This window comes from Acinonyx jubatus, chromosome B4 (genome assembly GCF_027475565.1).
Source record: "Acinonyx jubatus isolate Ajub_Pintada_27869175 chromosome B4, VMU_Ajub_asm_v1.0, whole genome shotgun sequence".
In the NCBI taxonomy this organism is placed as follows: Eukaryota; Metazoa; Chordata; class Mammalia; order Carnivora; family Felidae; genus Acinonyx; species Acinonyx jubatus.
The window spans coordinates 131,366,946-131,382,930 of NC_069387.1; the positions used below are offsets into that span (position 1 = coordinate 131,366,946).

Below are 15,985 nucleotides of genomic sequence, written 5' to 3' on the forward strand. Positions count from 1 at the left end.
CATATCAGAAGTAAATCTACCTAACAACATGAATACCATTAGCTCCTTTGATATTACAATTATACTTGCCCAAAATTCAGTTCAATATGTTATACAACCACACAGTATGCATATCATCATTCTTTCTTCTGAAAAAGGCTGATGGTAATCGGGCCATGAGTACAAAGGGGTGAGCTAAACACAATGCCCTTAGTTAAGCATTGCAATGCTAAGCGCCTCACTGGACTGAAGCAGCTAACATTTTAGGGCACATGTTCTATCTCTTTTACCCAGTCAGGTAAAAAGCCCTTAATAAATAGTGCTGTGAAAGAGCCTGGAGAGTCTAAGGGCGACTGAACAATGCTCCATGATTCAAATACCTGAGCCTTCTTTTGCCAAGTTTCATAAGATTTTAACATGTGCTCCCAATAACCTGAAAGAAAACATAGTCACAGGACAGCTCACTAGCATCTCAGAAAAAGAGCTACCGTGTTTACTGAAGAACGAAATGTGTAATAAGGAAACCACAGTTCCCCATGTGATACCAGGGACCCAACTCACAAGCAAGGCAGCCATAACTTTGGTAATCTTACCTTTTCTGGTGCTAAAATCTCCTGCAAACTGTCTTGGGATGAAACAGGAGGGTTTCCAACCCTCAAAGTAATGAATTCCTCAGCTTTACCTCTGGCTGAATTACACACACTCAAGGCACAAAACATAATACAAAGAGAATGCAGCGAGAAAATAGTCTTGCAACCCAAGGAGAGCATAGTAAAGCAGAGCCCAAAAAACTCTCTAAGTGGATCATACAATCGTGACCACAGAGCTTTTCACAGAAAGGGACTACACAGGAAGGGTAGGACTACTTACCTACATTTTTCCACTCCATGATGCTATATAATCATTTGTCATCTGCATAGCACTTTACGTGCCCAGACTATTTTATAATCACAATTCTGGAATTACCTATCACAATAATTGAGTTTGAGAGATTAAAATTTATTTTCCTCGGGGTGCCTAGGTGCCTCAGTCGGTTAAGCATACGACTCTTGATGTCAGATCAGGTCATGAGTCCAGGGTTATGGGATCGAGCCCCAAGTCAGGCTCCACACTGAGCATGGAACCTGATTAAGATTCTCTCTCTCTCTCCCTCTGCCCCCTCCCCCACTCATGCACGCATGCATGCGTTCTAATTCAATAAATAAATAAATAAAATTTATTTTCCTTTCTCTAGGCATTCAGATTACAAGAGATAGCAGAAAAATCAAGGTGGCAAAGTAGAGAAAGAAGACTCTTCCTCTGTCTCAAAACCCTGTCAAAAAGATGGCAGAACTGCTGAATTTTAGGGTCTGAGGAAACCTAGAGCATTCAATGACTTCAGATAATGAAGAAACTAAAGTTCGAAAGAGTTATAAGCAATTGCCTCAGTGTCACCAAATTAATTAGTGGCAAAGCCAAGAAGAGAACCCTGGCCTCCTGACTCCCAGTCAGCATTTCCATACTCCCATATTCCTTGTCTGAAAATAAATAATAAGGTAGGTGGCGAAGATTCTGGGCTGTTTGGTTCAACACACTATCTTGTCTTTTGTCTTTTGTTTGTTTATTTAAGTAGTCTCTATACCCAACGTGGGGCTCGAACTCACAACCTTCAGATTGAGAGTAGCAGGCTCTTCAATCTTTTAAAATGCCAAATCTTTCTTCGTATTGGCTTGCCAAAAAAAAAAGTTTACAACAAAATCCAGAAGAGCTATCATTTCTGCCAATCTGAAAGGAAGATTATTAGTTGAATAAAACAGGCCAGGTGATGCACTGGAATTAAAATGAATACAACAGGATTGAGGATAGCAAAGGACACAGAAATGAGAAGATTCTATTTAGGCCTCAATACTAATGAGCAAGAGAGTTCCACAATATAACTTGTTCTAAATATCTGAGGTCAATGATTACTACTGTAACTTTTAAATTTTTATTAAGGGGCACCTGGGTGGCTCAGTCAGTTAAATGCCCAACTTTGGCTCAGGTCATGATCTCACACTTTGTGGGTTCAAGCCCCATATCGGGCTCAGTGCTTACAGCTCAGAGCCTGGAGCCTACTTCAGATTCTGTGTCTCCCTCTCTCTCTGCCCCTCCCCCACTTCTGCTCTGTCTGTCTCTCTCTCTCTCTCTCAAAAATAAGTAATAAACATTTTTTAAAAGTTTTAAATTTTTATTAAAACATTATATAAACTTTTTTTAATCACAAAGGCTAGGGGTGCCTGAGTGGCTCAGTTGGTTAAGCATCTGGACTCTTGATTTAGCTCAGGTCGTGATCTCATGGTTCATGGGGGCGAGCCCCGAGTCAGGCTCCTCGCTGACAGTGTGAGGTCTGCTTGGGATTCTCTCTCTCTGCCCCTCCTTTGCGTGCACTTCTCCTTTGTTCTTAAAATAAATAAATAAACTTTAAAAAAATCACATAGGCCACATTTGTAACAAAAAACAACAGTCAGTAGGATACTATGATAGAAATAACATTTTTAAACCATCATTCAAACAGCAGAAAGGAAGACAGAGCTGAGTGGGACCAAAACATGAGAAGAAACCAGGAGTGCAATTAGGATGCTAGCAGAAGTCCAAGAGAGACATGACGGTGGCTTAATCAAGGGCAGTAGTGGAGCACATAGTCAGAAACAGTCAGTTATTTCTGGGACGTAAAGATGGTTCAACATATGCAAAGCAATTAATACGATGGACTACGTTTACAGAATGAAGGATAAAAACCACATGATCATCTCAATAGATGCAGAAAAAGCATTTGATAAAATCCAACAGTCTTTCATGATAAAAACTCCTGACTAACTAAGAATACAAGGAAATTACCTCAACATAACAAATGCCATACACAAAAAGCCCATCATACTCAACAGTAAAATACTGAAGCTTTTCCAGTAAGATCATGAACAAAGTAAGGATGCCCACTCTCATTACTTCTACTTAACATACTGGAAGTCCAAGCCAAAGCAATTAGGCAAGAGGAAATAAACAGCATCCAAATCAGAAAGGAAGAAGCAAAACTTGTCCCTATGTGCAGACACGTGATTTTTTGTTGTTGTTGTTTATTTATTGACTTTGAGAGAGGGAGGGAAGGAGGGAGGGAGAGAGAGAGAGTATGAGCAAGGGAGGAGGAGAGAGAGAGGATCCCAAGCAGGCTCCGTACCACCAGCGCAGAGCCCAACTTGGGGCTCAAAACCCATGAACCATGAGATCTTGACCTGAGCCGAAATCAAGAATCAGATGCTTAACCAACTGAGCCACCCAGGCACCCCAACATAACATGATCTTATAAACAGAAAATCCCAAGACTCTAAAAAAAAAAAAAAAATACTGTTAAAACTAGTAAATGGGGGGTGGGGGTGCAGCGCCTGGATGGCTCAGTGGGTAAAGCATCAGACTCTTAATCTCAGCTCAGTCTTGATCTCAGTGTCATTGGTTCAAAGCTTTCGTTGGGCTCCGTGCTAGACTGGCATGAAGCCTACTTTAAAAAAAAAAAAAAAAAAAGAACTAACAAATTCAGTAAAGTTGCAGGATACAAAATCAACATATACTGGGGCACCTGGGTGACTCAGTTGGTTAAGCGCCCAACTTGAGATCGAGCCCCATGTTGGGTTCCTCACTGGGCATGGAGCCTGCTTAAGATTCTCTCCCTCTCCCTTTGCCCTTACCCTGCTCATACGCACGTGCTCACTCTCTCTCAAAAAAAATGAATAAAAAACAAACAAAAAAACAAAACAAAATCAACATATACTAACAAATGATCTAAGAAGGAAATTAGTGGGGTACCTGGGTGGCTCAGTTGGTTAAACATCTGACTTCAGCTCAGGTCATGATCTCACGGTTCATAAGTTCAAGCCCTGCGTCAGGCTCTGTGCTGACAGCTCAGAGCCTGGAGCCTGTTTCAAAATCTGTGTCTCCCTCTCTCTCTCTGCCCCACCCCTGCTCACCCTCGGTCTCTATCAAAAATAAACATTAAAAAATAAATTAAAAAGGAAATTAGTAAAAGAATCCTACTTACGACAACATCAGAAATAAAATACTAAGGAATAAATTTAACTAAGGAGGTGAAAGACTTGTTCACTGGAAACTATAAAATCTTGAAAGAAATTAAAGACACAAATGAATGCAAAGCTATCCATGTTTGTGAACTGGAATACTTAATATAATTAAAATGACTTAATATTGTTAAAATGTCCATACTACTGAACGCAATAACAGATTCAATGCAACTGCTACCAAAATCCCAATGGTATTCCTCAAAAACAGAAAAAAACAATCCTAATATCCATATAAAACACAAAAAACCCCAAACAGCCAAAACAATCTGGAAAAAGAACAAAGCTAGAAATGTTGTATTTCCTGATTTCAAGAAAACTAGATATCCACTTGCAAAAGAATGAATTTGGACCCTTATCTTACATCATACATAAAAATCAAATCAAAATGGATTAAAGACTTAAATGTAAAACCTGAAACTGTAAAACTCCTAGAAGAAAACATAGGAGAAAGCTCCATGACATTAGTCTTGGCAATGACTTCACACATATAATATCAAAAGCCTAGGTAACAAAAGGAAAAACAGATCAATGGGACTATACCAAACTAAAAAGGTCCTGTACAGGGGTGCCTGGGTAGCTTGGTCAGTTAAGCAGTTAAGCATTGGGCTCTCAGTTTTAGCTCAGGTCATTATCTCATGGTCTTAGGGGTTTGAGCCCCGAGTTGGTCTCTGCACTGGCAGCGTGGAGCCTGCTTGGGATTCTCTCTCTCACCCTCTCTCTGTGCCCCTCTCCCACTCACGCTGTTTCTGTCTCTCTCAAAATAAATAAACTTATAAAAAAAACAATAAAAAGCTTCTGTAAAGCAAAGGAAACAATGGGGGGGAAAGGCAAGCTACAGAATGAGAATAAAATATTTCTAAACAACATATCTGATAAGGGGTGAATGTCCAAAATATATTAGAAACTCCTACCACTCAATAGCAAATAAAACTAATAACCTAATTTAAAAATAGGCAAAGGACGGGGGCGCCTGGGTGGCTCAGTCAGTTAAGCGTCCAACTTCAGCTCAGGTCATGATTCACGGTTCGTGAGTTCAAGCCCTGCATCGGGCTCTGTGCTTACAGCTCAGAGCCTGGAGCCTGCTCTGGATTCTGTGTCTCCCTCTCACTCTGCCCCTCCCCTGCTCGCACTCTGTCTCTGTCTCTCTCTCTCTCTCCTCTCTCTCCCAAAAATAAACACTAAAAAAAAAAAAAAAAAAAAAAAAAAAATTAATTAAAAAAAAAAAAAGGCAAAGGACTTAATATACAATTCTCCAAAGAAGAATAGCCAACAGGTAAATGAAAAAATGCTCCAGGGATGCCTGGGTGGCTCAGTCAGCTAAGTGTCCAACTATTGATTTCAGCTCAGGTCATGATCTCACCATGAGATCAAGCCCCAAGTCAGGCTCCATTCTGAGCATAGAGCCTACTTGGGATTCTGTCCCTACCTCTCTCCCTCTGCCCCTCCCTCTCCCTTTGCCCCTCTCTCCTTTGTGCATGCTCATGTTCCCTCTTTCCAAAAATAAAAATAAATAAAAATTAAAAATTAAAAGCAAGGAAGGAAGGAAGGAAAAAGAAAGGAAGGAGGGAAAGAAAGAGAAAGAAAAATGCTCCATACAAATGGGGAATAGGTAAATGAAAAAATGTCCAATGTCACTAATTATCAGGGAAATGTAAATCAAAACCACAGTTATCACCTCATATCTGTTAAGATGTCTATTATCAAGCAAATAAAAGACAACAAATGTTAGCAAGGATGATAGCAAGAGAAACTGGAACACTTGTACACTGTTGGCAGGAATGCAAAATGGTAACCATCACGAAAAATGGCATGGAATTTCCTCAAAAAAATTAAAAATAAAACTACCGTATGATCCAGCAATCCCACTTCTGGGTATTTTTCCAAAATAATTGAAGTCAGGATTTCAAAGATGTGGTAGCATTACCAAATCAATGCAGTACTGTTCACAAAAGGCAAGGTGTGGAAACAACCTAATAGATCAATGGATAAAAAAATTTGGTATATACATACAATGGAATATTATTTGACTTAAAAAAGAAAATCTTATATAAATATGCAACAACACAGATGAACCTTGAAGACACTATGCTAAGGAAAATAAACCAGTCACAGAAGGACAAATGCCACATGATTCCAGTTATGTGAGGTATCTAAACTGTCAAACTCAGGCACCTGACTGGCTCATTCAGAAGAGCATGTGACTCACGGGGCGCCTGGGTGGCTCAGTCGGTTAAGCGGCCGACTTCGGCTCAGGTCATGATCTCACGGTCAGTGAGTTCAAGCCCCGCGTCGGGCTCTGTGCTGACAGCTCAGAGCCTGGAGCCTGTTTCAGATTCTGTGTCTCCCTCTCTCTGACCCTCCCCCGTTCATGCTCTGTCTCTCTCTGTCTCAAAAATAAATAAACGTTAAAAAAAAAAAAAAAAAGAAGAAGAGCATGTGACTCTTGATCTCAGGGTCATGAGTTCGAGCCCCACACTGAATGTAGACATTATTTAAAAAAATAAATAAATAACCTTGAAAAAATTGTCAAACTCACAGAAGAATAGAATGGTGGTTGCCAGGGACTAGGGAGAAGATTAAAGAGGAAGTTGCTAATCAATGGGTATAAAATTTCAGTTATGCAAGATGCGTAAGTTCTAGAAAGCTACGTACAACACTGTGTACATAGATAACATTACTGTACTGTACACTTAATCTGTTAGAGGGTGAATCGCATCTTAAGTGTTCTTATCATAATAAAATAAATCTTAAAAAAGAAAACTATCAATCACATTTGGAATATATTTTAAACCTTAGGCTAGTATCTCATGAACATATATCCTAAAGCAGTATTTTTCAAATTCCAATTTATAACACACTGGTCACATAATCAAATTAATAGACCAAGATTAACATTTTGCAATTAAATAAAACCGAAATTATCAGATTGTGCCACATGTAGTTAAGGGTTTTATTTCATAAAACTTTTGTTTCAGGTATCCATATACTTATCCATATAATTAGGTGCTAAAATAGAATGTCTATAATTATGAGTCATAGCCAAAAATGTTTGAGAAACACTGCCTGAAAGCTGAGAATACTTATCTTTCCTAAAATCTTTGTCAAAGTCTTACATTAGGCTCAAGTGAAACAAGCTACAACAAGTTTAATTACATTCCTTAATATAATCTTATTGATCTGCCAAAAAAAATGCATCATTTGGTCTTCTGGGGGAAAAAACGGTAACAGTACAAACAATATTCAAGCGTTGTTGGAGTGCCAAGCACAAATTACGTTATTTCTACCCATCATGGAGATAGAAGACTACTAAAGAAATATAATGCTAACTTTCTTTAATCATTAAACAATTTTAACCATTCAATTACTCCTAATTTTAGGGATTAAATACCACCAATGCACATTCATAATAGAAACACTTTCTGAATTTTCAGGGAAATACCTTACTCTCCCAAATGGGAAAAAAATGGCCTAATTCTCCTTTAAGAATAGAGTATATACTACAGCTCTGAAATATTCTTTCAAAAAACTTCCTGCCTTCAGCAATAATAATCTTTTTTTAATAACTAAGATAAAATAAAACTGTACCTACCAATTCACCAAGCCCTTAGGTTCAAGTATCTCAGTCTCTCAACAATGCTACTGGCATTTTGGGTGGATAATTCTTTGTTTTATTATCCTTGGTCACTGACCACTAAATGCCAGTGGTGTGTCTCCCCCCTCCCCAGAGTCACTGCAACAACCAAGTACTTTTCCAAATACCCTCTGAAGATTCGGTACCTCTGTCATTAAGCACCACTGAAAAATTTGGCCGATACTCTCCTTAGATCAACTGATGGCCACATAAATGAACTATGGCCTCCAACACAGGGCAGAGATGTCAGCCCAGTGCCTTGAACTTAACTATTTCCAAGGTAGCATTAAGATCATATGATCTGAAGTAGAGAGAATACTTACCATTTTTTCCTAGCACAAGGCAGTCCCTGGGGGTTATTTTTAAAATGGTATGCAGCAAATGTAAACATCCAAGAAAAAAAAAGGTTAACATATGGATTCTACAAGTGTTCTTAGTTAAAAGTTTATCCACATTTTCCCCAAGTTTCATGAAGAAAGGATAGGACAGAGAGAATTACAGAAGAAATGTGTAAGATTATTTCCTTGAACAAAGTCTACAAGTACATTTATATGTTTATGTACACACGTATAGGGCACAGATTTAAGGAAAAAGTCACTGAGTAATTAATATGTGACAAGTTTTGTCAGACTGAAAAGACTATACCACACTTACTAAAGATCTGTGACCAGAAACAGTGGCAAATGCTTATTCGATCCATGCAGTGAGTTTATGAGGGTATTATTATTCCCCTTATTACACAGAGAAGAATACTGAGGTACAGAGAGGTTAAATAACCTGTTCAAGATCACCTAATGATTAAAGGGCTGAGCCAGGGTTCAAACCCAGATTAGTTCCAGAGCTCTCGTGAAGAGCTGCATGGTTTCAAGGCACACAGAAAAAGACTGGAGAAGGAGATTTTAAAAGCAGGAAAAGAATTTGTCTGAAAACTATGAAAAATATTAATGCTCCACTTAAGTGCAACTATGAAAAGGTTATCAGCAAAAATTCCTATGACACAAAAAAACTTCATTTTCATCCCAAGGCTCTACAGCAATCATTTAAACTCTGCACTTATAAAAGTTCACATTACAAAGAAGCTCAAATCAAATGAACTGCGAACTCCATTTCACACATATTGCCTTGCACATAATACTCAACTTTTAAACACTGTTAGCCAATTTAGTGTGTTGCTTAATACGCACTTCTATTGTGACAACCACACGGCACTTCTGCACAAGAGATATAAAAAAAAAATCGGTATTACTCTAATCAATTACATATTACAAAGGGAAAAAGGCACCTATATAATCGGTAAATCTGGCCAGACAGGAACTAACCAAATGTGAGTTTTAACATCACCATTAATGAAACTACCATCGTGGGCCTCCTGATGTTTAGCAGTAAGAAAGACAAAACATCCTGCCCACAATATTTATCCTGAAGCTACTCAAGAGGAAACAGATAAATTGAAATTGAATGGTAGTTTACAAAGCAACTCATCTCTCAAAATGTCAATGTCATGGAAGACACCGCTCCCTTCCTAAAACAGCATTTTAGGAACTGTTTTAGGGTAAGAGACAGTACAACTAAAGGCACTGTAATTCTTAACTGAATTCTAGATTCCAAAGCTTTAAAATAAGGTATAAAGGACATTATCAGGACTACAGAAATATATAATATAGACTGTGTATTAGAGGACAATATACAACATACCAATACTAAAGTTCCTGAATGTAACAGCTACACTATGGTGGTGCAGAAGCAATCTCCTTACTCTTTGGAAATAAATGCTGAGATATTTAGGAGTAAAGTGTCATGATATCTGCAAGTGATCCTTAAATGTTTCAGCAAAATTTCATATGTGTGCATGTATGTATGTACGTGTGTGTGTGCAAACAGAACACAAAAATGTGGCAGCATGTTCAAAATTGATAAATCTAGTCAAACGGGTATATGGGTGACCACAGTATCAGTCTTTAAACTATTCTCAAGGCTTAAATGTTATCAAAATAGGGGTGTCTGGGTGGCTCAGTCGATTAAGCAACCGACTTTGGCTCAGGTCATGATCTTGCAGTTCATGGGTTCAGGCTACACGTCGGGCTCTGTGCTGACGGCATGGAGCCTGAATCCTGCTTCGGATTCTGGGGTCTCCCTGTCTCTCTGTCTCTCCCCTGCTCATGTTCTGTCTGTCTGTCTCTCTCTCTCTCTCTCTCTCTCTCTCTCCCTCTCTCTCAAAAATAAATAAACATTAAAAAAAATTTTTTTAATGTTATCAAAATAACAGTTTGGGGCGGAAAACAGTCCAAGACACAAAACTCAGGAATCTTAATGTATTACCTAAAGGATTACAGAAGAGTAACAGGATCATTCTCCTTGGTAAAAGTAGGAAACGAATAGAGAAACGAATCACGAAGCAGAACTCATGGAGCAGGATAGAAATTCAGACCACTGTGACTCAAACCTCTGTCTTCCCTTCCTTATAACCCCAAGAACAAGCATACTATTAGCAGGAACCTCAACACTACCAGTTCTGCAGTAAAAGCTCTGCATGCAGAAAAAAATGAATGTTCGTTCACTCATCCACCAACACTTATTAAATATCTAAGTGTCAAACTCCATGGCAGCAGCATAGCAGTGTAAATAAGAACACAGGCTCTGGACTCAGAATGTGCAGGTTCAAATACCAGCTCTTCCAAATTCCAGCTCTACCATTTGCTATTTGCACAACTTTCAGCAAATGACTAAATCTCTCTGTGCTTTGCTATCTTCATTTTTAAAGGGAAGACAAGAACAGTGCCTAATATAAAGGGTTGTTGTAAAGATTACATGACATAACAAATGTAAAGTGATAGAGTATTGCCTGGCATTTAGATATTAAACAACCCACTAGATTCTAGCTACTTTTCTGTGTTATCGTTAGGCCTAGAGATACAGAGTAAAGAAGATATGGTGCCTTTCTTCAGGGTTTTGCAGTCTACCTGGGAAAAAAACAAGAGTCAACATCCAGAGAACAGCATGATAAGCATTATGGTAAAGGTATTGTAAGAGCCGAGAAAAGGAGTATTTGAATTAAACAAAGGTAATAAAGTCAACCACAAATGGGCCCAGAGCTGATTTCTAAAGAGTAACTAGTTATTTCCCATGCAAAGAAAATGATTAACCATTCGAGACAATGATAGAAGCATGAAAATCTTAATGGGAAAAAGCATGATATCAGTTGAGGTTAAGTGAACAAGAATGAAAAGTATGGCAGGAAAAATGTAAAGGCAGGCAGGAGCCAGATCATAAATAGACTGTGTGATAGGCTGACTTTGGACTTTTTCCTGAAAGCTATGAGGAGCGACTGAAAACACAGAAGCAGAGATATGAAGTGATTAAATCTCCATGTCAGAAAGATAACTTGGATAGCAAAGTGAAAGGCAAATTAAAGAGGCGGTAAGTCCACTTAGAATTCTACTGCAGTAAGACAGAGGGATAAAAATATATAGGCTTCAACCCTCAGGTATATACCTAAGAAACAGGAAAACATGCATCCACACAAAAACTTGTACACAAATGGTCATAGTGGCATTATTCATAATAGCCAAAGAATAGAAACAACCCAAATGACCACTAACTGATACATGGATTTCTAAAATGTGGTTTATCCATACAATGGAATATTATCCATCCTTAAAAAGGAATGAAGTACTGATAAATGCTACAACTCATAGATGAACCTTGAAAACATTACGCTAAGTGAAAGAAGCCAATAACAAAAGAGTACATATTGTAGGATTCCATTTATATGAAATGTCTAGAACAGGCAAACCCACAGAGACAGGAAGCTCTAGAGGGAAGCCAGCTGCTATATCATGACAACACTCAAGCAGTCCTATGTAGAGGTCGATCTGGTAAGAAACTTGGGCCTCCAGCCAATAGCCAGTGAGAAACTGAGGCCTTCTGCCACAGCCGTGTGAATAAGCCATCTTAGAAACCGATCCTCCAGTCCCAGTCAAGCCTTCAGATGACCAGAGCCCTAGCAAATACGAGCACAACCTCAGAGTCAGAATCACTTAGTTAAGCTGCTCCCAGATTCCTGAGCCACAGAGACTGTATGAGATAATGTTTATTATTATTTTAAATTGCTGAATTTTAGGATAGTTTGCTATGTTGAAATTGATAACAAATATACCAAAAACTTTTCAAAGTTCAGGGTGCCTGGCCAGCTCAGTCAGTAGAGCGTGTGACTCTTGATCTCGGGGTTGTAAGTTCGAGCCCCACACTGAGTTCAGAGATTACTTAACAATAAAATCTTAAAAAAAAAAAAAAAAAGTTTAAAAGTTCAGATGTACTAGAGTATTTATCTACCTCATTTAAAGTATCTGAACACTCATGTACAGAGCAGATGTCTCCAAATTAGCAAATATCTCATCTATATACACAAAGAGAAATAAACAGGTAAATGATTTCCTTTAAAAACAAGTAACAGGGATGCCTAGGTGGCTCAGTCAGTTGAGTGCCCAACTCTTGATTTTGACTCAGGTGGTGGGATCAAGCCCCACATCAGGCTCTGTGCTGAGAATGGAGCCTGCTTAAGATTCTCTCTCTCTCCCTCTGCCCCTCTCTCCCGCTCATCCTCTAAAAAAATAAAAATAATTAAAAAAAAAAGAAATAAAAATAAAAACAAATAACAAATAACAAATGGAGTGAAAAGGAAACCAAAAATAATACAAGCGCTTTTACTGAAAGGCCTGAAGCATTACAGAATAGTCTTTCAAGAAAAAATAAATAATACTTCATATAAAAGCTAAAGCCCTTCTTTTCAAGAAAGATTACACTTTTGAATGCCTGGGTGGCTTAGTCAGTTGAGCATCCGACTTCAGTTCAGGCCATGATCTCACGGTTTGTGAGTTCGAGCCCCATATCAGGTTTGCTGCTGCAGTGCAGAGCCTGCTTTGGATCCTCTGTTCCCCTCTCTCTGCCCTTCCCCTGCTTGTACTCTCTTTCCCAAAAATAAAACATTAAAAAAAAAAAAAAAAGAAAAGAAACAAACAAAAAGTAAAGAAAGGTTACACTTTTAAAAAGTGGTAAGAAAATAGAAGAAAAGTAACAAAAGGGTAGTATGTTTGACCTGTAATAAGCAACAAATATAAAAATAAAGGGAAAATAAACAATGGGAAACTTTGTAGGAAAAAGATTAAATCTGATGCAGAACTTAACAAAATCTGTAGATGATGTCAAGCTAAAAAGTAGTGTTTACAAGGGATCTTCTGGGGGAGCTGGAAATGTAACACTGGAATCTAATAAGGATTGCATAACTCTACAAATTTAATAAAAATCATTGACTTGTACACTTCAAACAGGCGAATTTTGCAATATATAAATTATACATCAATAAAGCTGTTTTTTAAAAAGCGGTTATTTGCTTGCTGAAGCAAGAAGGAAGAATTACATACTAGAGTTTCTCTGATTGAAGAAAGGAAGCAGCCAAGAGAAAAAATACAATTCATTCTACAGACAGGAAAATAAAAATGAAAATCCTCATAGGTTAAGAAATATTAATGTTTCCATTTCAGCCCAATAAAGGACAGTACTGTGTCAACTGCTAAGACCATAAAAGCTTAACTATCTTAAGAGTAGAAAGACAATACATCTGGATATGTTAAATGTAGAATAAGGAGAAGGAATACTCCAACTTAACTTCCTATCATCTAGGAGACAGGTAACAATTTATTTTGATCCCACATTATTGCATATGCCTGAGATGTAGAGATGGTACCTCCTATCAGAGGAGAATTTCAAAAGGAAACTTAAAAAAAAGAAAATCAAATCTAGAATTATCTTAAAAGAATGTGGGACAATTTCTTTACCAGCGTGATGACAACAGTCAATTCCCTCAGCCAGCAAAACAAAACATCCAAATGGGGGATTTTTTTGGTATTTTTGGAGATTAATTTGCATGGCTTCAGGGACTTTTGCAGAAGTTTCCCAAGATGGCAGCACTGTATTTTACTTACTCGTTTTCAACTACAGAGACCAAGCAAAACTGCACCTATAAACCACCCCAATTCACATTTGCTTTGAGCTATGAAAATATTAACCTACTCTGACCTCCCCTGCACCAACTTCAGCAAAGCCTGGGTCAAGAGTCTCAACTTCCCAAAACAGCACAGGTGTCTCTAATTTCAGGCCTGCTAGTCTCCTTTCTGCCTCTGGCTAAATCAGTAGCAAGTCTGTTTTTATTTTCTAAATAAAAACAAAAACAAAAAGACTCTACTAACTCATGTAGGTATTTTCTTTTTTTCCTTTATAAAAGAATGTTCTAGCAGACAAATGAAGTAACATGCGTCAATATAGAATTCTCTTTCTTCTAAATGGCTTTAGTAAAGGTCAAACAGTTCAAGGTGGTGATACCCACAATGTTATCTACTTAGACTTGAAAAAGTGTAATATCAGTGAACTTTATATATTTCAATATAAGAACATAAGTATGAAAATTTACAGTAACGTGCCTAATCCTTAATAGGTGTTCAGGAAATTTAAGTTTCTTTCCTTTCCATTAATTTCTTTCATTTCCACTTATTCTTACAGTATTTCCATGAAATAGTTCCTGTTCATTACCACCCCAATAAAAAGCAGGAAAACAGAAAGAAGATAATTTCTTGACTGACCACACAGACCAGACCCCAACATTCAGGCCACCAGATGACAAAGAAAAGGATTCATCTGGGAAAGTTAAACTTTCATCTACCCTCCCCACCTCCCTTCCGAGGCAGCAGGGTCAATTCCAGGGACCATGCTCCTTTTGCTACAGAAAGTAATTCAATGGGGCACCTGACTGGCTTGGCTGGTAGAGTGTGTGACTCTTGATCTCAGGGCCATGAGTTCGAGCCCCACATTGGGCATAAAGCTTACTTAAAAAAATAAATAAAGTATCTCAACAGTTTTTCCTTGTAGCAATATATTTATGATTACTGTTCTTTGTGACTGAGAGAAAGCAGTCTCAAGAATTTCTGCTGTCCTATGTGCAGGTGCAACAAGAGCCCACGGTTGTCATCAACCTGTAGAACCCTATACACAAGGTGACAGGATTCCTAGTTGGGGGGATTGCAGGGAAGAGTGTCATTATTTTTTCTGGCTATCAAGTTCATTCTCTGAGCAATCCGAGTTTCCTGTACCAATGGGCAATGAGATCTCCACATACCTAAGACCACAGAAAACTAGAACTACATGAACTAGCACTACCTTCCTTTGACAGGAAATGTTCTGACAGAAATAGGTTTGCAGAGCTGTGTGAAGCTGCCATCTATAGCTTTTTGTGGGCATCTGACACAAGACAGATATAGGAGCCAAAGCCATATCTAGTATACTTTTGTTTAGCCCAGAGCTTAAGATAGGAACACAAGCATGCTGTGTCAAATCAAACTCTACTGGTTACAGATAGACAGATTCTATCATCAGTAACAAAATTTATTGTTGCCATGATGGCCTGGCTACTGTCAAAACAGGCCCTTTGTTGCATTTAGTCTACCATTCATATTAAGCTAGTGAACGTTAGAGTGACCAGAAGAATTAGTTAGCCTGTCACTACCCATTACCCCAAGCTGGTTTAATAATGGCTCTAATATAAGAACTTCTGCCCTCCAAGGATTGGATTGTGGTTTGTACATGCATGTGCGTGAATTCAATATATTCTAACAAAATACTAGATGTAATCCACAACATTAGATAAACAACAATGACAGACCATCATGGGTCTATGATAGGTGCGTCCCTACACAACAATCAAATCTGATCTATTCTAGTTCAGCAGAACTGAAAATACTAACAAACCAGCTTAGGAAAGGAGACAGAAAAAATAAATAAACCTGCGACCTACCTTGTTTACAACTCCCACAGACAGATGAAATTCAATTCCATGCCAACCAAACCCCTCGATCACTAAAACACAAACAGAAAAACAAAAGTTCATGCAACAGAAGCAGTTCTTCCAGTTCCTAAAGGGCATTTGCTTTCAAAGGTATGAAGCTGTTAATCTCCTTTCTCTCCTCTTCATGCCTACAACAGTGGTTGAGCTCTGTCACTGGCAAAAAGGCCCAGACAGGTGGAGTTAAATAATAGGTAACACTTGATTGAGCACTTACTATATATGCTAGGTACTGTTCTAAGTGCTTAAACATACTAATTAATTTAATCCTCAACAACCCTATGGGATACTCTTATTAACTCATTTTACATCCAAATCACAACTGACCTATATCTCTTAAAATTGCTCTGACTGGTGTTAAGAAATGCCTTTTAGGGGCACCTGGGTGGCTCAGTC

The 15,985-nt window shown here is 38.2% G+C and overlaps 1 protein-coding gene across 5 annotated transcripts in view; it reads right to left on the minus strand.

Annotated features, from left to right (window-relative positions):
• MRTFA (myocardin related transcription factor A) overlaps nt 1–15,985 on the minus strand; it is a 210,282-nt gene that overhangs the window by 160,188 nt on the left and 34,109 nt on the right. For 2 of the 5 annotated variants that reach the window (XM_053226838.1, XM_053226839.1), the window contains exon 2: nt 15,542–15,603. The exons of the other annotated variants lie outside the window; for them this stretch is intronic. In XM_053226838.1, coding sequence (XP_053082813.1) covers nt 15,542–15,603 — 62 coding nt within the window. The remainder of the gene's footprint in view (nt 1–15,541; nt 15,604–15,985) is intronic. 5 annotated transcript variants of the gene reach the window in all.